The sequence below is a fragment of the Colius striatus genome, chromosome Z, assembly GCF_028858725.1.
Source record: "Colius striatus isolate bColStr4 chromosome Z, bColStr4.1.hap1, whole genome shotgun sequence".
NCBI classification, from domain to species: Eukaryota; Metazoa; Chordata; class Aves; order Coliiformes; family Coliidae; genus Colius; species Colius striatus.
This window is the reverse complement of record NC_084790.1, coordinates 84,955,328-84,976,851: the sequence shown is the minus strand read 5'-3', so window position 1 is coordinate 84,976,851 and position 21,524 is coordinate 84,955,328. Positions and strand designations below refer to the sequence as shown.

The following is a 21,524-nucleotide window of genomic DNA, read 5'->3' as shown; positions in this document are numbered from 1 at the left end:
ATAGCTATCACCCAAAAAAGGAGAAAATCCTTCTTGCAGACAGATATGTCACTCACTGTGATCAGCCTTTGGAGACAGAGCAGACTGTCCCCGGGTAGTCAGTGGGGCAGCAGAACCAGTGCTGAGGGGAGAGAGGTTCTCCTGCCCATCTACTCTGCCCTTGTGAGACCACATCTGGAATACTGTGTACAGTTCTGGGCTCCTCGGTTCCAGAAGGACAAGGATGGCCAATGACAGGACAAGGGGCAACAAGCACAAGCTGGAATAGAAGAGGTACCAAAGAAATACAAGGAAAAACTTGTTCCCTGTTGAGGTGAGGGAGCACTGGCAGGGGCTGCCCAGATGGGCTGTGGAGTCTCCTTCTCTGGAGACATTCAAACGCAGCTGGATGAGTCCCTGTGTGCCCTGCTCTAGGTGGTTCTGCTCTTGCAAGTTGGCTGCACTGGATGAGCTTTCAAGGTCCCTTCCAACCCTTGAGATTCTGTGATATGTCTCCATTTCCTATGGACATGGGATGTTTTAAATACCTGTCAATGAGACAGCTAAAAAGGGATTTCCTAAGAGTAAAGTATTTGGGTTCAGGAAGATAGACTGGGGACATGTAAACAGTTGCAGTGAGGTTGAGACAAATCACTGACAAAGATATTAAACAACAAAAAAAAAATAAGATACAGTGGGTTCCTAACAGAATCCTAAAATTGTTGCCCAAATTCAGCTTGGTACAGGGCTTCTGAGGAGCCTCCTAAAACAAGGCAGCTAGCAATTACCCTCTGATGCTCTGCATGCCATCTGTTTGGATGTGGCTGTAAAGCCTTGGCACCAACACCTCCTGATGCACAGCGTAAGCTGGGGCAGCTTGAGCTGTCCCACCCAGCTCCAGCATCACCTCACGGGTGAGCACAAGCAGGTCAGCCCCAGCACTAATCTCTGCAGTTAGGGGAAATCACAATGATGCTTTAAGTGGTGCAGGAGGTTAGATAAGTGCAAGCTTCTAGGCAGTGGTTGGATGCTCTCATCCAAAACAGGCTGCATCTCCTGGTCCTCTTAGACAATGTTCCCATGGCCTCTTGGAGATGCTCCAAGCACTAGCCAGACTCCATAAAGAAGGCGCCAGGGCCAAACGGTGACACCTTGTCATTAAGCTGTGAGTCACTACGGTCACTTTAAGACATTCTTTCGGTCTTCCTGTCTTTATAACCGGTTTCTGTCTCGACTCACAAGGCAGGGAGACAGTGAATAGGTGCTGCAGGGCATTTACTAAAACGCTCACTGCACAGTAATAATGTTTTAAAAGATTTTGAAAAGCCAATTCTCAAGCCCAGGGACAACACCACCACTGCCACCCCAATCCCCCAAAAAGGCATGTATTTAAGAAAAGAAGTAACTTGCTGTCCATTCCTCCAAGACTACAATTAGGAGGTTTTAACATGAAGCTCCCAATGACCAAACCCTCAGCTTTAGATAATAATTTTCACCACGAAGGAGTCGGTACTGCTGAGAATTAATTAAGCCACTAGGAATGATGATTGAGAGACACACTGACAAGAATAACATCAATACTCAGAGAGATCAGAGATCCAGTAAAGCAGGTCCTACATGTAGCACAGTTTAAATGCACATCTATAACCTCTGTCCTCCAGCCCCTGTGAGCACACATCTCCATCTCTGCCCAAGTCCTGTAGCTGCCCACACAAACAGCAGGATGGACCATGCCACCAGCCACGTGGACTCTCACTGTTTACCCATGCATTCAGCTTTAGCAAATTCCCCACAAAGTCAGCATTTGCACGTAGACAGCAGCTTTACAAAGCCTAGGTCAGCATCCCACTGGTTCCTCTCACTGCTCCTCGTTACCATCCTCCAGCAAACCACTACAAACACAAACCCACGCTCATTGCACCAGCGTTAGCTCATCGCTGTGCTTGGCACCGATGGAGAACAACGGCAAGCGGTCGGTTCAGTCTGTGTTATAAAGTCAGGGATTATCCTGTGTCATGTGTCACTTTCCCAGCATTTTTGAGTTCTGCCTTTGAGAAGATTTCCTCACCTTTCCTTCTTCTCAGCTGCCTACAACCCCTGGCTGCACTTTGGTAGAAAACAAAAAAGATAAGACAGATAGACAGACAGATCCTGAACCGTCTGAAAAGGCCTCAGTTAAAGGTTTCCTCGTTGAAAACTGCAAGTTCTCATAAGAAAGACATTTTGAGAGACATTTGAGGAAGACAGACTCACTCCTGCCTAAAGAAAGTAATGTATGTTGGGTCCCGTTGCCACCAGAAAGGACTATCACTTTTCAACAACAATGTGGTTCCTCTGTGGGTCCTCTCCTACTACCACAGTGCTCAGGATGGCAGACTATTTCCTCAAGCTCTTCAGGATGGATAAGATGGACCAGGACTTTTTAACCACTGGCCCCAAATCTCCTAGAAACCATTCTTCACTTCCAGCACAACTAATGCTCATGTGTGCAGAAGCAGATCTGAAACCAAAGGAAATGCAAATCCCTGTTGTCTTTTGCAGGGTGGGAATGTAACTCTCCATCCAGCCCTGCTGGCAGCACCCAAGGCAAGCAGCTGGACTCAAGGTCACTATTTAACGCCATCAGTGTGGTGTTCACTCATGTATCAGCTTTGAATGAAGACTTGGCCAAACAGTAATTACAGACATCTCCTAATTTCCAAAAATTAAAATACTCCAAGACCTCAGCTTAATAAAGAACTTAATTTCCTTTGCACTAAACCAGCTGACTAGGGACTTCTTTCCCAATATAAAAGCACTCAGCACACCTCAGCTTCTCAAAGCTGAAGGACAGCTAGAGCCCTCAAGCAAGCAGCCAGGTCACACATTATGCATGAATTAAGTAGGTCTCCGAAGAGTCTTTCATAATTGACATGCACTCACACCCTAGGTGTAGACACACATACAAAACATGTTGTTAGGAGGATGCAAGTAAAGGACACGACTTCAGCACATGGCTACCAGGTGTACCTTGGTTGATTGCCTGAACTGGCTGCTTCTCCCGCGGCTGCCAGACCTGGATCCAGACCCACGCCTGGAGCCCGACCCCGGCCGGGATCCTGCGCTCCCACTGCTGCTGTGATCCCACTCTTCCTGGAAACAACAAACAGCTCACTTTAGTCAAGGGCAACGCTGTCCCACGCCCACAAAAAACACTGGCCTGGACAGTCAGCAGAGCTCCAGCTCCCAGACCACATGTGCAAACACCTACAGAACCCTGCCCATGCCCAGCACCCTGGTTTGGGGTTTTCTTGGTGCCCTTTGATATGTTCTCTTTACACATTGCAAATGGATGACACTGTGGGAGGATTCAGTGAAGACAGATTGGACATCAGGAAGATTTTTTTCCCTGGGAGGGTTATTAAGCATTGGAACAGGCTGCCCAAGGAGATGGTGGAGTCACCATCCCTACAGATATTCAAAGATGAAGTGCTGAGGGACACGGGTCAGTTCAGTGATGGGCCTGCAAGTGTGAGGTGAGTGCTTGGACTTGATGATCTTAAAGGTCTTTTACAATCATAATGATTCTATGGTAAGATCTGGCTCTAGTGCTACAGCTTATGCGTCGGGGAAAATCATACTTACCTCCTCTGCCTTCATGAGGATTCATTGTGCATATTCAGCAACTTCACATCCTCTAAAACTGCTTAACAGCATTTGGAGAATGCCCTTAACAACATGCTCTAACTTTTGGTCAGCCCTGAATTGGTCAGGCAGTTGGATAAGATGATCACTGTAGGTGCCTTCCAACTGAAATAGCCTGCTATATCCTATATCCTTAATTCCCCTCCCAAGCCCAAACAACTTCCCAGTATGTTTTTTCCTCTACTTAGCCCACCACTGCAGTCCAGATACTCACACACCTGAAAACACTTGGGAGTTCACCAGGAGACACACCAATCATGATTTTTGCCTGTTAAGGAGCTGTCTCCAGTGTTCTCCTTTATCTATCCTCCTCACATTTGCTCTGCTGTCAAGCAATCTTTAGGTTTCTCCTTCAGCTGAGAGCCCTCAGGGCAAGATGAGTCATCTGAAAACCAGAATAACTCACCCCACCAGCCCTATTTACCCAACATCTCACAAGGCGCTTGGGGAGAAAGGTAAATATTACCAGGGGAATTGCTCCAAAATCTTTGCTTAGAGGCTTGGGAAAGACCTTTGAAGTGACTCAGGGTGATTAAAAAAATTATAAAATCACAGAGTGCAGACTATTCAACTCTCAAGGACTCTGAAAATCTGGGAAATAGAAAGGGCAGCATGTGATTCAGCGCTGGTGTGAGAACTGACACTTAAAGAGGGCTTTTCAGGTCCCAGACATCCTCACTGGGCTATGTGAGTCCCTGTAGACACTGCTAGTGGCTAAGATAAGTTGAGCCACCTTGGGCTTCAAGAGCCAAAAGAACTCATTAGCAAAGCAAGGCATGAACCCCTCTGCACACAACATCCAAGTCCGAGTCACTCCTTTGGGGGCACAGACCAGGTTCCAGCTTCACCACTGCCTGTGTTGGATAGTGCAGGGACACACCTGAGCAGCAGACCCTGAGCTCCCAAAGATGATGCTACCTAATGCTCCAGCTTGGACCTTAGTACATGTGAAATGTGTATTTTCCCAATACAAGAGACTGGAAGTATAGCACATCAGTACTCGTACCGGTGTTGCTCCAGCTGCACATTCTCCATCCTAGCAAGTCTCAAGCAAGCTCAAATATATTGTGTTTGCTATAGCCTAAAACCAGTACTGACTTCAAAACAAGGAGGTCAAGTGGTTTTCAAGTTGTACAAAGATGGAATTTGAAAGGTTGTGGTTATTTCCACCACCATGGGCAACAAAGCTGGTGAAGGGTCTAGAGCACAAGTCTGCTGAGGAGTGACTGAGGGACCTGGAGTGTTCAGTCTGGACAAGAAGGGAGACCGTCTTGCTCTCAGTAGCTCCATGACAGGAGCATGTAGTGAGGTGGGGATTGGTCTTTGCTCCCAAGCAGTGAGTGATGGGACAAGAGGAAAGGGGCTGCAGTTGCCCCAGGGGAGGTTGAGATTGGAGCTGCGGCAGAACTTTTTCCCTGAGAGGGGTGTTAGCCCCTGTGCCAGGCTGCCCAGGGAGCTGGGGGAGTCATCATCCCTATTGCAAAGCCGTGGAGCTGAGGTGCTGAGGGCCATGGGTTAACAGTGGGCTTGGCAGGGTGAGGGGAGTGGTTGAACCAGATGAGCTTAGAGGTCTTTTCCAACTAAAGCGATTCTATGATACTGTGTGACAACAGTAGAAATAACCTTCTTCCCCTCTCATCACACCATGATCTGAATCTCTTCATGGCTGAGAAATACCACGTGGTACAAAGTTGAAAGAGTTGTTAAATTAGCTTGGAGAGAAAAAAGAATGTGATCAATGCCATTTGTGAGACAGAAGTGGACACTGTAGGAAGCCCTGGGGAAGAGCCAGTCTTGCAGCCATGCTGAGAAGTGAGAAATATCTGACGTGGGAAAGATGCGTATCAACTGAAAAGGTGTTGGCAGAAATGAATCTTCACCACCTAAGTGTTTGAAGGATGAATTCCTAGTTTACTCTCTCCCATACACTGGACATCTTGCTCAGTCACCTGAAATTTCTCTGCCAAATGCTACAAGTGGACCAAGCCAGCATATGCACCAGCTTTAAAAGACACACTGAAAAATAAACATCACCATTTTACTACGCTCAGTTGACCCATCTTTCAGTCATGGTTGCCTGCAGACAACCCGAGGTTATGCAAACTCCAGAAATGTGGCTGGCCACAGCAAAACCCTTGTAAGAAACAGGGAGATTGGTATCACCACACACCAATGTCCAAACTCACTCAGACAAGCCAGCAGAACCAGTTGGATAAATATCACAGGTATCCTTTCACTAAATCAACTTGAGTCCTGGCTCTAACTCGTGGCCTGTTCCTGTTCCTCAGCTTTATCATGCCCTACTGAATTTCTGTTTAAAACCAAATTACCCGAAAAAATAAAACTTGAACTAAAAATTGCTGAATTTGAAACAGTCCAAATGAGTATCGCCTAAATACATTCAGGTTCAAACTCACTAGCACAGTCAGGCATAATATTTTGCCTAAATTTCAGACTAATGGCCAAAGATAAACAACTTTTTAACGTTGCTTTACTGACGGGAGCTCCACAACAGAAACAGTTCTAGCAGAAACTCCCAGATATTTCTGGTGGCTTTGTGTCGTCTAGTGAAGCTGCTTTGTGCTAAAATGAACCCTCCCTGTAGATGTCCTTTCTGTAGGAGCAAAGAAGCTCCTACCAAGCCCATGGGTGATGCTGTAAGAGTGCGTGAGAGTATGTAGGTAATGGTCATTCCTTAAAAAAAAACCCCAAATCAAGTAACAAAAAACAAGCAACAAAAGTCCTCCACCAGTGTCATTGTAAGAACTGTAAAAACCCCATCCCAGACCCATACAAGCTACTGGACTTCTGCAGAGAGCTGAGGCACTGCTGACCCTCCTTCCCACAGCATTGCCACCTACGTGTCTCACACACAGCACTCTTGCCAAATTAGTTGCAGGAACAGATCTATCTGCAGCTCTGACAAAAGATGAAGAAACGGTTGTAATGGCACAAAGTTCTTCATCCCATGCCCACATCTCCTGCCAATCCAATCCCCCTTCAGCTGGACCCATTAATCTTTGCTGTGCCCTCAAAAGAGCAAGCCTTTCCTCGCCTCTCCCAACACTCAAAATAACCCTTAGACTCTTGTTCTCAGATCGTATTTGAGCTCCTCAGCTACCTACCATTCACAGTCTACACTCACCATCAGGAGATGGGATCTCTGAGACACACTTTGGGGCTTGGTGGGAAACATCATGCCCTGCAGAGACTGATTCCCAGCAGCTGTTCTCATCCATGCCAATCCTTCTGGCCAAGCTCTGCACCCTCTTGGGAACAGCAAGGCTTGTGCACATTAGCACTGCCAGCCACCCTCTTTTGGAAACTAGCTGTCAAATCTAACATTTGCATTTTAATTAGCAATAATCATATGTTTCACTTACACTGCAATTTTCACCTTAGCAGATAGCTCTTTGAGCCATGAACAAATTAATCCTGTTCCCTTTGCCAGCTCAAGAGTTAATAGTTTCTGCTGCTTAAGTGCAAGTTTGAAAATCCCCCTTGCAGAAAAAGGAGATAACTTTCCCACTCTATAGGCAATAAACGGAAACACAGTGACCACCTACACAGATGGTCTCTGTGCTAAGTATGGGTGAAGTTGGCTGTCTGACCAGCCAGAGCAATACCACGAGCTTTAAATGGTCTGAAGACATCAGTGGATTCTTGATGGGATTCATGTTCAAGTGTACGTAATAACGTCAATATTCAATAAACAGCATTCACAGCCTAAAGTGGGCTAGAGAAAAAGGAAAGTCAGCATAAAGCTAGAGGGCTTCTCAGAACACAAAGCCTCTGAGATTAGCCCAGCACTAACAGTGGTCTCACAACTACATCTAGAAGGAGCCTTCAAGATCAAGTTGGAGGTATCCTTCAAATGACTCCCAAACTTTGAGTCTTAATCCTGGACAGAAGGCAGCTATGGTGTAAAATGTCCTTTGTGAGGTTTTTCTGCAGCAGAGATTTTCATGTACACACTTTGTGCTGCAGTTACATCTTCCACTTATGCAGAATTTTAATACCAGACTTCAAGTACATCCCTGCTTTTCTAGACCTATTCCAGAACAACCAGTCCATTTTCCTGTGGAAAAACAATGCTTTTATTATTTTACTAATTTAAAGTCCACCTTTTAAGGAAAAAAAAAACCCAAAAGATTACTGTGAACATTTCAGTTGGGACAAACTTCCAGCTTCATTCTTCTCAATGTATAAAGCTATAAGAAGAACGAAAAACTCATAAAAATACCATGCAGAAAACCCAACCACTTTGGCTCCGCTCCTTGTCTCATCTTCCCCAGCCCTCTCCAATCCAGTATGCTACCTGATCACTGTTTTAGTAAAGGCACAGCAGAAGAGATACCAAACATAGCTTGAAGCTCTTCTCTTGCCAGGAAAAGTAAGCTTGTACCTATACCTGTGCCACGATACAGGACCAAAGGACCTGATGGGCTTGGAAGTAGGAGGTTAAGCCTACAAGAGCTTTCTGGACTCCCCAGGAAAAGGCCAAGCCTGTGTGATTGTGTTCCTTCCAGACAACGTCAGAAGGGATGTGTTAGCTGGGGATGTGCTAGATAACTCATTTGCAGACAAGGATAAAAATGAGAGGGAGCACTGAGAGCATGCAGAATGCCACTGAGAACTTCAGACGTGCCATGGAAACCCAGCAGCAAGCCTCTGACAGAGGCTCAGAAAAGTAGCTCGCGTCATCCCCTCCCTGCCAAGAGCTTCAGTGCCAAACCTGGAAGAAGAATAGAGATCTCAAAGGTAACTGAGTTACTGCAAGTTTCATCTGAGTGTGGGAACCTTTCCCTTCGATGGGCAGAACAGCATCACCCTGTCCACTCCACACAAATGGAAACTGAAGGTGATGAGATGTCCTCCCATGTGAGTCACTAGTGACATCAGGCCTAGAAGACACCTTCCTCCGTCCTCAAGTAAGCACCAACAGTTCTCCCAAATCAGTCCACAAAGCAATGAAGCATTTCACTCCCAGATCTTCAGACAGCCAGGCAGGTGGCTGCTTCACAAGGGGCAGTGCTGCTTCATGAGGTCTATGCTGAACAGAAGTCCCAGAGAAAGTTAAACCTATACATTAGCTGAAGGACTTGATTTCTCTCTCAGTAGTCCTCTCTGACCATAATTGAACAGAGCTGCATTCACTCCACAGAGGGAGTGTCACCCAGCAATTACAGGCAGAAAACCATTCAGTGACTGCTTTTCCCAGAGCTGCTCTTTGATCATGGGCAGGCCACTGCATCTAAAGATTTAATTTCTTCCTCCATACAAAAATCTGTATTCACTGGCAAAGCCTCAAAGTAACTTTATTTCACTTTCTCTTTTTCTTTTGGAAATGAGACAACGGCAACTGCAGCATCTGCCAACACCCACTTGTCCCAGCAGGTCTTCTGCACAGTAGCCAACCTCAACCAAACTCAGTGTACAAACTGGTCCTGGGCTCTTATACAACCAAGCTGGTGAGATGGAGAACCCCAAATTGCCCCAAGGATCATCCCTCACATTTTGAGGAGCAAGAAAATCACCGTGCTTCAGATCCAGACTCAAGGATGGCCAACTAAAGCCAGACACAGACCGTCCACCAGCACGGGGAAATTATTACATCGTGGGTCAGGATATCCTGCCAGCCTCTTTGCAACCAGTGCCCACCTGCTCTCCAGCACTGATCTGGTTAGTCAAGGACTTGGGGCATTACACACTGCTTTCTGATGTCAGTGGATTTAAGAAGACTTCGCCATTGACCTGAGAAGTTTATACAATGGCAGTGCTGGCAAGCAGCACCCATTGGGGAACATGTCCTGGTATCTGATCCCAGGGGGACAAGCAGCACTGATGCCTGCAAAAAACATAAAATCTCTGGAATGGCAAGAGAAATGCACACTGCTACTTTGGTTTTTCCACTTTCTATAAAATCAAGTCCCACTGTGCACTGAAATCTGCTGTTTCCAAAGAGACAACCTTCACACATCGCCCCATCTCTGCTATTGCTTTTGCTTTGCCAAAGCAGCAGCTTTTCCAGCCATAACTCCATATGGTTGGAAGCCAAGTGCTCAATCTTCAGAAGGGGTCTGGAGGTTCAAGTGAGACACAGGAAAGAGGGACTTGCTTTGCTCCCACCCCACACACAGCAGTCAAAGACACCTCCCCCGGCTGTACCTCCCCAGATGCAGGCAGGTCAGCTGCCCTCTTGCTACAAGCTGTACCCACACCACGCAAAACATCTCCTGCTTCAAAAAATTTTGGCATTAGCACAGCACTCTGCTTCTTTGAGTCACAGAGACATGAGAGGTAAAATTCCACTTATTATATTTCATTTTGTGGGAGTTTCACATGCTCTCCTCACTAGTAAGGCTTGGGCTTGAGTTCAGATGTCTTTTGTCAGGATGTGCCAGGCTTTGTGATGGCACACAACCTCTCTTCATCTCCATGCTACTGAACAGAACAGGACAGTCCACATCTTATCTTGGGATGCTCTTGGCACTGGCCAGCTAAACATTTCCAAACAATGGCCATGAGTGGAAATCCACCACTTCTGCCTCCCACACATGTGCTCCTGTTTCTACTGGTTTAATGAGAAGGCAAAGCAAGTCATGTTCTCCACCACCAACTCTTTGGGGAGGACAGCAGAAGGGTGCTACTAGCAGGGTGTAAGATAATCCAGGTGTGATCCACACACCCTGCCTGCTCCTTCACCGCCATTGTGGCAAGTGTAGTGGTCTTGTCTGGGCCAGGTTTTGTTAGTAGAGGGAGCTACAAGGGTGGCTTCTTTAAACTAAGAGCTGCTAGGAGCTTCCCCTATAGCTGACAGGGTCAGTGAATTCTAAGCTGGACTCACAGCTGACCTAGGCCTGGCCAGTTAGTGACTGAGGTAACCCCTCTGGGAATAACGTCTTGGAGAAGGGGAAGAAGTTGCTGGGCAGTTGCTGAACTGCAGCAGCAACAGGGAGTGAGTCTGAGAAGTTGGTGAGGGACTGTGTCCCGTGGGAGGGACCCCACAGTGCAGCAGTGGGAAGTGTGAGGAGGCCTCTCCCTGAGCAGCAGCAGCGGCAAAGCCCATCTGTGATGAACTGACCGTAACCCCCGTCCCCCATCCCCTGCGCTGCTGGGGGGAAGGAAGGACAGTCCTGGGCAGAGGGAGGGGTGGGAGGAGGTGTGTTAAGATTCAGGTTTATTTCTCATGTCCTGTTCTGATTGTTTATTAACGAATCAAACCTTTTACTCCCCAAGTTGAGTCTGTTTTGCCCCTGACACTAATTGCTGAGTGATCTCCCTGCTCTTATCTCAACTCACAAACCTCTCATTATATTTTTCTTTCCCCTGTCCAGTTTAGGAGGGGGAGTGATATTACAATTTGGTGGGCACCTGGCACCCAGCCAGACCACAGCTAGGCAACATAACCATCAACTGGAAACACTTCTGAGGTCCTCAGTCATGCAATGAGTCCCTGCTACCTCTGGTGGGACATGGGCCCACATGCAAATATGTAGTACCATACATTGCAGTCCCATTTGCTGCCAATGACACAGGCTTTTGCTTGGTGATCATGGGTGACAGCCAGCTGCCATGGGGGAAGGAATGGACTTGGCTGGGAAGGAGGATTTTCAGCTCTCCCTCTCCCACCGCCTGGAGAAATGGGACAAACCCACAGAGTTGCTCTGGTTTTTGTTAATGCCCTTTACACAAGGGAAGCCTGGGACACAGCTGCTGCCAGGCCTTTCAAGTACCAAGAGCTCCAGTGGCTCTCTAAATACATGGCATACCAGAAATCTTTTACTTAATGAATTGCTCTCAGAAATATATCAAAGAGCTTCCTACTTTCAACAGTCTCAAAAGGGGAATGCAAATAAAGTATTATATAAAATCTTCCCACTGGGTCTTTTTAGAAAAAATATGCAAATATAAAAGGATTCTAAATGATTCCATGACCTAAACTTCCCTCACTTAGAGACGCAATACAGTGCTTAGATTGTATCTTATGTACCTTCATGGAGTGGTCTTTAGCCCAGAGGCCCACAGACCTTCTGAGGGGCAGCACTCAAACTGCAGCGAGGCTGAGGGGAGCACGGCAATGCCATGCAGCAAACCAAAGCACTCACAGTGGGAACCAGAGAGTGGTGGGGAATGGGGCTAAATCCAGCTGTTGGCTGGTCACCAGTCGTGGTCCCCCTGGGCTCGGTGCTGGGGCCTGTTCTGTTTAACACCTTTATCACCCCTCTGGCATCGGAGGCACCCTCATCGGACAGTTTGTTGACAACATGAAGCTGTATGGGAGTGCATATCTGCTTGAGGGCAGGAAGGTCTTCAGAAGGTCCTGGCCAGGCTGGAGTGAGGGGCTGTGGGCAGTGGGATGAGGTTCAACAAGGCCAAGTGTTGGGTCCTGCACTGGGGCCACACCAACCCCAGGAAATGCTCCAGGCTGGGGCAGAGGGGCTGGAAAGCTGTTGGAGGGAAAGGGCCTGGTGGGGCTGGTGCCAGCGGTTGAACATGAGCCAGGTGGGCAAGAAGGCCAAGAGCAGCCTGGCTTGTGGCAGCACTGGTGTGTCCCCCTGTGCTGGGCCCTGGGGAGGCTGCAGCTCCAGGGCTGTGCTCAGTGCTGGGCCCCTCACTCACTGCCACAGGGACACTGAGGGGCTGCAGCGTGGCCAGAGCCCGGCACAGAGCTGGGGAAGGGGCTGGAGCACAAGGGTGCTGGGGAGGGCCTGAGGGAATGGGGGTGTTCAGCCTGGAGAAGAGGAGCCTGAGGGGAGAGCTTCTCAACCTTGGCAACTCCCTGACAGGAGGTTATTGTCAGGTGGGGGTTGGTCTCTTCTCCCAAGCTACAAGTGACAGGATCAGAAGAAATGAGCTCAAGTTGTGGCAGGAGAAGTTCAGATTGGAGATGAGGAAGTTGTTAGATGCTGTCCCAGGCTGCTCAGGGAGGTGGGGGAGTCCACAGCCCTGGAGCTTTTGCAAAGCCATGGACCTGAGGTGCTGAGGGCCACGGGTTAGTGGTGGGCTTGGCAAGGAGAGGGCAGGGGTTAGACTTGGTGATCTTACAGGGTTTTTCCAACCAAAACAATTCTATGATTCCATTATCTTATGTGATCATCTTCTCACAGCCATTTGCCCAGATAACTGGAGAGACCAGAGTAAAAGGTTTCCAGGGGAAATTTGTTGTTATTTTTAAGACACCTCTTTGTACAGGATGCACAAGGGTCAGCCTACAGGTGCCACAGCCTATTCTCCCACAGGTAGATGTCTCACCAAGTAGAGCCAAAGGGTAAGTATGAGATGGTCTTTCCCAGAGATACACGATAATGTTGGAAAAACACCAATTTAGGACTATCCTGATTGCAGGTTGCACCTAGACACTTTATTTATACACTTAAGTTGCACATTATCCAGGAATTGCTCTCAGCCCCACACTTATACAACATCCTGTGGACACTTACATACACACAGATATTGCTGTCTATATAAACACATAACACACCTACGAAGAAAAACAAAACCCTTTCCTTTACTTGCCTTAACCCTGCCAGATCTGGCAGACACGAATTGCAAAGGCATCAAGTACTTTGTAGAGGAGGATTTTAAGGCATGGGAAAGTCAGTTTCACTCCAGATTCCCCCTAGAACCTTTAGGAAGCCATTTACTTTTGAACACGTGTCCCTGGACCACTCTGGCTTTGCAGAAAAGGAACCAGATGCTGAATGTATTTCCAGGACTAACAGGTCCTTCTGTGGTCTCCAGGTTTGAACTGCATGAGACATACCACAGCCACCAATACCTAAACGACATTTTCACAGTAGCTCAAGCCAGCAGAAATCTCACATCCAAGTATTTCTCAACTAAGACCAGCGTGTGCTGCACAGTCAGCAATGCACAAATCTCAGATGGAAATAAAACAGGGAAAGCAGCACTTTGATTTTCCAACCAAACCCCTCAAAATCCATAAAAAATTGCAACAACCCCCTCTCCCCACAAGCATCCCTTGGGAAATAAGTAGCCAGCTTTTGTCCTTAGCAGGTTTGAGGAGTGACTGATAATTTACATTCAAGACAAAGCTCTTATTAGTGATTTTATTTTTCTTTAATATTTAAAGCTGCTAGTGAAAAAATCAACTGCCAGAAGCTGTAAGAAACTGATCCTAGTCTTCACCAGCAGTGTTTTACTCATCTATCAGTAACAGCAAGAGAAATGCTTGCCTGGAAAAAAAGAACAATAGCTTGCAGCTCCTCTTTGGTGCCAAGGAAAATTTGTTACTCGCTGTTAACGGAAGCTCAACATGGAGAGAGATAATTATTAGCTCTGCTGCAGGCTGGGAGAGAGCCCAAACACAGGGAAAACAGCTTGGGCATCAGCAAATGTTATTTGTATATAGAAAACAAGCTCCCTGTTGGAGGAGATCGATTAGGTTCAGTTCTCAAGGGGAAAAAAAACCCCCACAAACCTACCAGAAAGCCCTTGTAAGCTGAAACAAAAGAAAGCACAGCACCAGGAAGATGGAAGATGTCAGGCTTGTGTTGACTGGAGTCAGGAAAGCGTCACTCATGCATGACTCTTGCATCCTCATGTGGTACCCAACAGAGCCTGGCATGTCAGCTGAGCACTTGTGTGAAGAGCCAGGGACCTTCTTCCCCAGGGAAAACACTCAGACCTCCTGACAGCCCAAGCAAGGCAAGGAGGCTCCCAGCCAGCCTCCCAGCCAGCCAGCCTCCCAGCTGCGTTTGAAGCAGCTGGCTGTGACACCAGGAGGGAGCCCAGACGAGATTTTGCTGCTGAATATTTCAGAGCAGATCAAAGCTATATGAAATTAAATCCACAATTCTGTCTGCCACCTTCAGAGGTACATCTGAAGCAACGTCTCCCTGCAAGAATGCATCTTCCTGCACTAGATCTTGCCTTTGCTGTCTGCAGGTGTCTGTACAGATGCTTCCAGCATCCTTGCATCTAGGCACATGGCAGTGAGGGGACACATCAGCCCCCATCCTGCAGCCCAGTAGCCTCCAGCACAGCTCTGTGTAGGAACAAGCTGTGCCCAAACTACGAGCTGACTTGCACACTGCTCAGACTGGCAGAGCCTCTTCTACCATGCTGCAATGGGCTCCCAGGCTGCTTCTCACAGATCCCAAGGGCAAGAGCACTAAAACTTTGTAATCAAGAAGGCCAATGGCTTCCTGGGGGCATCAAGGAGAGTGTGGGCAGCAGGTTGAGGGAGGTTCTGCTCCCCCTCTGCTCTGCCCTACTGGGGCCTCATCTGAGTCCTGTGTCCAGTTCTGGGCTCCCCAGCTCCAGAGGGACAGGGAACGGCTGGAGAGAGGCCAGCACAGGGCCAACAAGATGCTGAGGGGATGAAAAATCTCTGTGATGAGGAAATGCTGTGGGACTTGGGGCTGTTTAGCCTGGAGAAGGCTGAGGGGGAATCCTTATCAGTGCTGATAAATACCCAAAAGGTGGGTGTTCAGAGGATGAGGACATTGCTTGCTCTGTGGTGGCCAGTGACAGGACAAGGGGTAACAGGCACAGGCTGGAGCACAGGCAGTACCCCTGGCACAGGAGGAGAACCTCTTTTGGTGCCGAGGTGAGGGAGCCCTGGCCCAGGCCGCCCAGGGAGCAAGTACTGATTCACCTGCAGCCAGCTCAGTCCTCATATCATCTCGGATGAATGCTTCTTTTATGGAGTTGATGCTTGCTTGATGGCACAGCAGTTCCTCAACCAGGTGACAATGGTTAAACCCATGCCTCCACCCAATGTTTTGTCACACTGGTGCTCACACAGAGGAGGGACAGCCAGCTCCAGCAATGCAAGCAGTGCTTGGTAAATACTCTTCAGTGATGCTCACACCACATACAACCACCACACTCAGCTCACACCTGATTTCTGTCATTGCAAACCCAACACAGGCTCATTGCAAACTCAACATGCAACCTTGCTTCTTCTCATCCTTTCAGCTATTTAATCCTCTTCCCTGCCACATCATCCTTACTCTGCAGCACATAACCAAAAAGCACAGCTACATAAAGATCCCTTATCCCAGCTACAACCCATACCTCCAAGCCTACTTTCATTCTCCAAATAGGTCCCTCACACAGATGGCAACAAGAAATTATTCAGGAATAGATGGGAGAATCCACATTTTTTCCCATTTATCACAGAGTAATAAGCAGCTAGTCAAAGCATCCATCCACACATGGAGACGTTACCCATCCATGGTTCCAGTGGGAAGGAGGGACAGCCCTTCCATGGGAGAAGGCAAGCTGTCAGCACAGGCAGGCTCAGCGCTGCTAGCTAAGGCAGTACAGAAACAAAAGCAAAGGTTTGGCGAGGAAGAGCTAAACACAACCCCTACCTGATTGTGTTCGTGAGATGATGAGCCTTTCCCTCGGGATGGGGAACAGCTGCCATCAAGCTGCTCGTTACAATCTGCCGTCCACTGTAAAAGGGATAAAAAAGGGGATTGTGTAAAATAATAGCCAGGCTGGGAAAAACTGCTGTGTCAGTCCACAGTGCACAGCAAACACCATCCAGCCACAGGCATCACTGTACATGCACAGCCCCCATGCTTATGGAGGATGATCCCAAAGGCTTTGAATCATAGAATCACAGAATAGTTTCAGCTGGAAAAGACTTGAAGCTCAATGAGTCCAAGCCCTCCCCTCACACTGCCAAGCCCACCACTAGCCCAAGACCCTCAGTACCTCAGTTCCATGGCTTTGCAACAGATCCAGGGCTGTGGACTCACCCAGCTCCCTGGGCAGCCTGGCACAGGAGCTGACAACCCTCTCAGGGGAAAGTTCTGCCTCAGCTCCAATCTCAACCTCCCCTGGGGCAACTTGTTTCCTCTTGTCCTATCACTTGTAGCTTGGGAGAAGAGCCCAACCCCCACGCTCATCCACAGCCTCCTGTCAGGGAGTGTCAGAGAGTGCTGCTGTCTCCCCTCAGCCTCCTCTTCTCCAGGCTGAACACCCCCATTCCCTCAGCCCCTCCCCAGCCCCTTGTGCTCCAGCCCCTTCCCCAGCTCTGTGCCCGGCTCTGGCCACGCTGCAGCCCCTCAGTGTCCCTGTGGCAGTGAGTGAGGGGCCCAACACTGAACACAGCCCTGGAGCTGCGGCCTCCCCAGGGCACAGCACAGGGGGACAATCCCTGCCCTGGGTCTGCTGGCCACACTACTGCTGAGACAAGCTATGATGCCCTGGGCCTTGCTGGTCACCTAAGCACACTGTTGGCTCATGTTCAGGCAGCTGTAAAAATGCCCCATTTGCCAATGGAGAGCAGAGGGAAGATGCAGGAATAATTGTATGAAAGCACCTGAAATTATGTTTTGCACTAAAATCCATCCCCTGTATTTCCCTGTAGAATCTGATGGTGTTTGGTGTCTCAGGAGCATGGTAGGCACCAGGGCAGCTTGAGTTGATTACTCTTTTCTATGGAGTCTTCCATAGAAAATACCAAGTTTCTGTTTTTCCCATCTCTGTTGCCTTCAGGGACAGAAATGAGTCCTGAGCTGCCAAAACCCTGTGGTTTTATGTTAGATAAAACAGAAAACAGAGTTCAAAGCTGCAGGTTTGGCCACTGCCATATGCCGCAGCTGTGATGTGCAGCCTGGACGGCAGCCCTGCTGTCACACCATCTTCACCCAGCTGTGAAGGACATGGGCATCAGGGGACTTCCCAGACATGGGGGATGGTGATTTGCTTAGGTCAGCTTCCCCCAGGGTTTGTCTGCAAGGTGTCTCCACAGAAATTATTCAGTTTGGGGCCATTTGGTTCTTTTTTCATCCTCAAAGAAATGAAGGGCTGCATCATACTGCAAGGGGGAGGGGAGGGAGAAATAGATTAAAAGCAATTTTCACTAGACAAACATGAAAGACCCCAATTAATCCTGAAATCATTTTGTCACCCCTCTAACAAAGCTGAGACTGAACCGTGGTGACCAGTCCCGTTTCTGAGCTCTTTCATCTTGGAAGCACTCAGCTGCTCCAGACACACTCACCACTGGATGCCAAGAAAACAAAATCAGTTCCATACAAACAGCAACTACCTGAGAGCTTCTTCACAAATATGAGTGGGGCCACAAAATGAAGGGAAAAGCCACCACTGGAACTGCCCATGACTCCTGCACAGTTCTGCCCTCACCAAAGAGCCTGTTCTAGCTCACTAGATGGTTGGACTCCAGCCTCACCTTTAACGAGCTCATTAAACAGCTGCCCTCCTGCCACCTCTGCCAACCTACCTGGAGCAGCTCATGATGCAATGACACTTGGGAGACTTCTGCTAGACTATGCCCACTTCCTTTAAAAATCTGGAGTGCAACTCTGTGCCTGGTAAGGTCTCTGAAGGTACAGCTTACTTGTCATGATGTCCACAGCCAAAAACCAATTTGCATTTTCCCTCTGACTTTCCCCTTTTCCGTGGTGGGAGCAAGGTTGGAGACATCCCCATCATGGGATCATCCACACTTTATAATTCCCTCTATCAATGCTAGATTCAGTTTGCATCTGTGTGGTGCAGAGGATGAAGCAGACTACAACATGTCTTTCCCTCCTTCCCCTCCAGCACAAAAAGCAGTTGTGGTACTATCCCAGCATCACATACACATGCGGATGAGTGGCTTTATCCTCTCTCAAGCAGGGAAAACATTATTACAGCCACAGGGAAATGAACCACAGAGAGATTAAGTAACTTGCCCAACATTAAAGATTAAGTTGCTGGCAGAACCTTGCAGTTAAAAACAATTTTCTTGGTCTCAGATCAGCGCCTTCCACCTAGACCCATCCTTTTCCCTCCAGCTCTTATGAAGAGGGAACATGCCACCTTCAATCAGCGTGGCTTCCACCCAAGGTGACTCCAGAAAGCTGCAGTGTATGTACATTTTTGTTCCTTGCTTTGCTAAGAAGTGATTAGGAAGAGAAAACGAGAAATAAAAAAATCCTGATTGTTCCTTATACCAATTCAGGGCATGAGATGGGAAAATCAGTAGCACTGGGAGACAGAATTCCTTCTTGATGCATGCCTTTAGACATAGCTCAACGAAAGCAGGTAAGGTATGTAAAAGCCCATCCTCCCTTTTTGTGCCACCTGCAGCCCTACAGACACGAAAAACTGCATTTTGCTGGAGTTTCACATAGAAATCCTAATTCCACGTAGACACCAATGGCCAGGATACAACCACATTTAGCTGCTTATTTTGAGATGCCACTAAAAAAGGTCTAATTAAAAGGTTCAGTGTTCAGATCTTTCACTGTTATTCATTTTCCTTTTAAAATAAGACCAGACCATCTTTAAAGGCAGCATCCATAGCACTGTCATAACACCTTCCAGCAGCTCCTATTTTGAAGGGTAGGCAAAGGAGGGAAGTTAAAATCCCATTTCCACAACTGGAAAATGGATTTGGTGGTGGCAAGCAAGGATCTTAATGCCAAAAACTCTGTGTGGGCTGCCATGAGAATTAGTGGCTTCTGTCCTGAAGATGGACAGAGGTTGCAAGTGGTTGTAAAAGTACGACTATTCATTTATTTCTAATTCAATAGTATTTCTAAACTTGATACATTAATTAAAGCAGCACTTGCTTGTTTGACCCGAAACCATTCCAAAGTGCCACTTCACACAAAGCCATTTCCCAGCCTTGTGTTAAAAAACTCCACTATTAAGTATTTTCAATCACTTGACTTTTAAGCTTATTTTCTCTCTTTCTTAAAAGACCACTTCAGTAAAATCTGCTCTTAAAAACATTCCCTTGACGGGTAATTCTTTACACTGAGTTAACACAGAAAAGATCCCAAGCACTGGATCAGATCCTCAGCTCCAGCCAATCTGCACAGCTCAGATAAATCAGATAAACACTGATGATATCAGATAAGGATGGCATCCTTCACATAAAGAATCACAGAATGGTTTGGGTTGGAAGGGATCTTCAAAGCATAACCAGTTCCAACTCCCTGCCGTGAGCCCAGATTGCTCTGAGTCCCATCCAAATCTGCCTTTGGACACTTCCACGGATGGAGCAGCCACAGCCTCTCACACCACCCTCATGGGGAAGAATTTCTTCCTTATGTCCCAATCTAAATTGACTCTTTTCCAGTATAAAAACATTTCCCTTTGTCCTGTCAGTCCAGGCCTTTGTAAAGTGTCATTCTCCATTTTTCTTGTAAGCTGTCTTTACAAATTGAAAGGCCACAATAAGGTCTCCCCAGATCCTTCTCTTCTCCAGGCTGAATTCCTCCAACTCTCTCAAGTCTGTCCTCATAGCAGAGGAGCTCCAGCCCTCAGATCATCTCCATGGCCTTCTCTGGACCTACTCTTTCTCAAACAGAGGTTCTCAGAGCTGGACACGGCACTACAGATGGGAGCCTCTGGAAGTAGAAGGGAAGAATCTCCTCCCTCAACCTGCTTTTTTTTGACACAGCTCAGGATACACTTGGCTTTTTGGACTGCAGGTCTACATTGCCAGCTCATGTCCAATTTGTCACCCACTGGTGTCCCCAGGTGTTTTTTTGCAAGACTGCTCTCAATTCATTCACTCTCATTCTGTTCTGATACTAGTACTGTTCATGGATTGTCCCATTCCACGTGCAGGACCTTGCACTTGGCCTTGCTGAAATTCCCATGAGCACCCTCCTGGTGTGGAAAGAAAACTCCTCCCTGCTGGACTCACGGACATTGGCTTTTGCAAACCTGATCACCAGCACATGGGGTGCACAAGACAGCGGACAGGAGAAGTAGGCACCTCTGGCAGCTGCCAGGAGCGTGCCTTGCTCTCAATATCCAACTACTCCTCCCAGTTTAAAGGCAAAACAAAGCCCTAAGGAGGCAGGACCTCCTTTGTAAGCAATTAATACACTTGAGTGTGAAACGAGAGACAAAACAATCTTCAACAAAACTTGTCTGCATGCTGGAGGAGACCATGTTCTTGGACAAACCCAGTCTGGATCCTGCTCCTCTTCCTACCATCCTAAACCCATGTCATGGTTTGACATGACAGCCTTTTCTGGTAACGGGGAAGGGGCTGTAAAGATGGCTCCTGTAAGAAGTTGCTTGAAACTCTCCCCAGCTCTGAGCCAGACCCACTGCTGGGGCTGAGACAATTAGACACCTCCATGATCACTTTTTAAGAAGACGACAGAAGAGGAGGGTTCTTCCTATTCCTTCTTTCTTCTGTCCCTTCTTCTTCTCCAGTTGGTGGTGGTGTAAGGTGTGGGAAGAGAGAAAGAAGCAACCATGTGGACTCCAAGGTCAGTGAGGGAAGAGAGGAGGAGGTGGGCTGGAGTAGAGACTCCCCTGCATCCTGTGGAGAGGACTGGTGAAGCTCAGATTTGTTTGCATGTCATTAAAGACCCCACAGCAGGGGCAGACTCATTTTGCTAAAGGCCCTGCACCAGAGGCAGTGACTATGGCCAGAGGAGGCCATGTCCTGTGTGGGCAGAAGCTGCAGCTGCTGGGAACAACCCACACCAGAGCAGTTTGTTAAGGACGGTGTCCCAGGGGAGGAACCCCATGTTGGAGCAGGGGAAGGATGCCAGGAGTCATCCTCATCTGAGCAGAGAGAAGCAGCAGAGCCCATCTGTGAGAGACTGACCACATCCCCCATTCCCTGTCCTCCTGAGCCGCTGAGGGGAGAGGAGGTAGAGAGATAGGGAGTAGTGAACTGGGCCTGGGAAGAAAGGAGGGATGGGGAGGGAGATCTTAAAGTGCTGGGTGTAATTTTCTCATCATCTTCCTCCCTTTTTGCTTTGTTCTGTTCTGTTTCATGTAGGTAGTACAATAAACTTTCCTACTTTCCTCTCTCAGTCGAGTACTGGAGTCTGCTTTGCCTGGAACCGTAACTGGCAGTGAGCCCTCCCTGCTCTTTTTTCAACCCAGCTCCATCT

At 47.9% G+C, this 21,524-nt stretch overlaps 1 protein-coding gene across 4 annotated transcripts in view; it reads right to left on the bottom strand.

Annotated features, from left to right (window-relative positions):
• CTIF (cap binding complex dependent translation initiation factor) overlaps positions 1-21,524 on the bottom strand; it is a 148,243-nt gene that overhangs the window by 95,729 nt on the left and 30,990 nt on the right. For 2 of the 4 annotated variants that reach the window (XM_062018627.1, XM_062018628.1), the window contains exons 3-4: positions 16,008-16,091; positions 2,989-3,111 (exon numbers count right to left, since the gene is read on the bottom strand). In XM_062018627.1, coding sequence (XP_061874611.1) covers positions 2,989-3,111; positions 16,008-16,091 — 207 coding nt within the window. The remainder of the gene's footprint in view (positions 1-2,988; positions 3,112-16,007; positions 16,092-21,524) is intronic. The other 2 variants (XM_062018631.1, XM_062018630.1) reach the window with 2 other exon arrangements.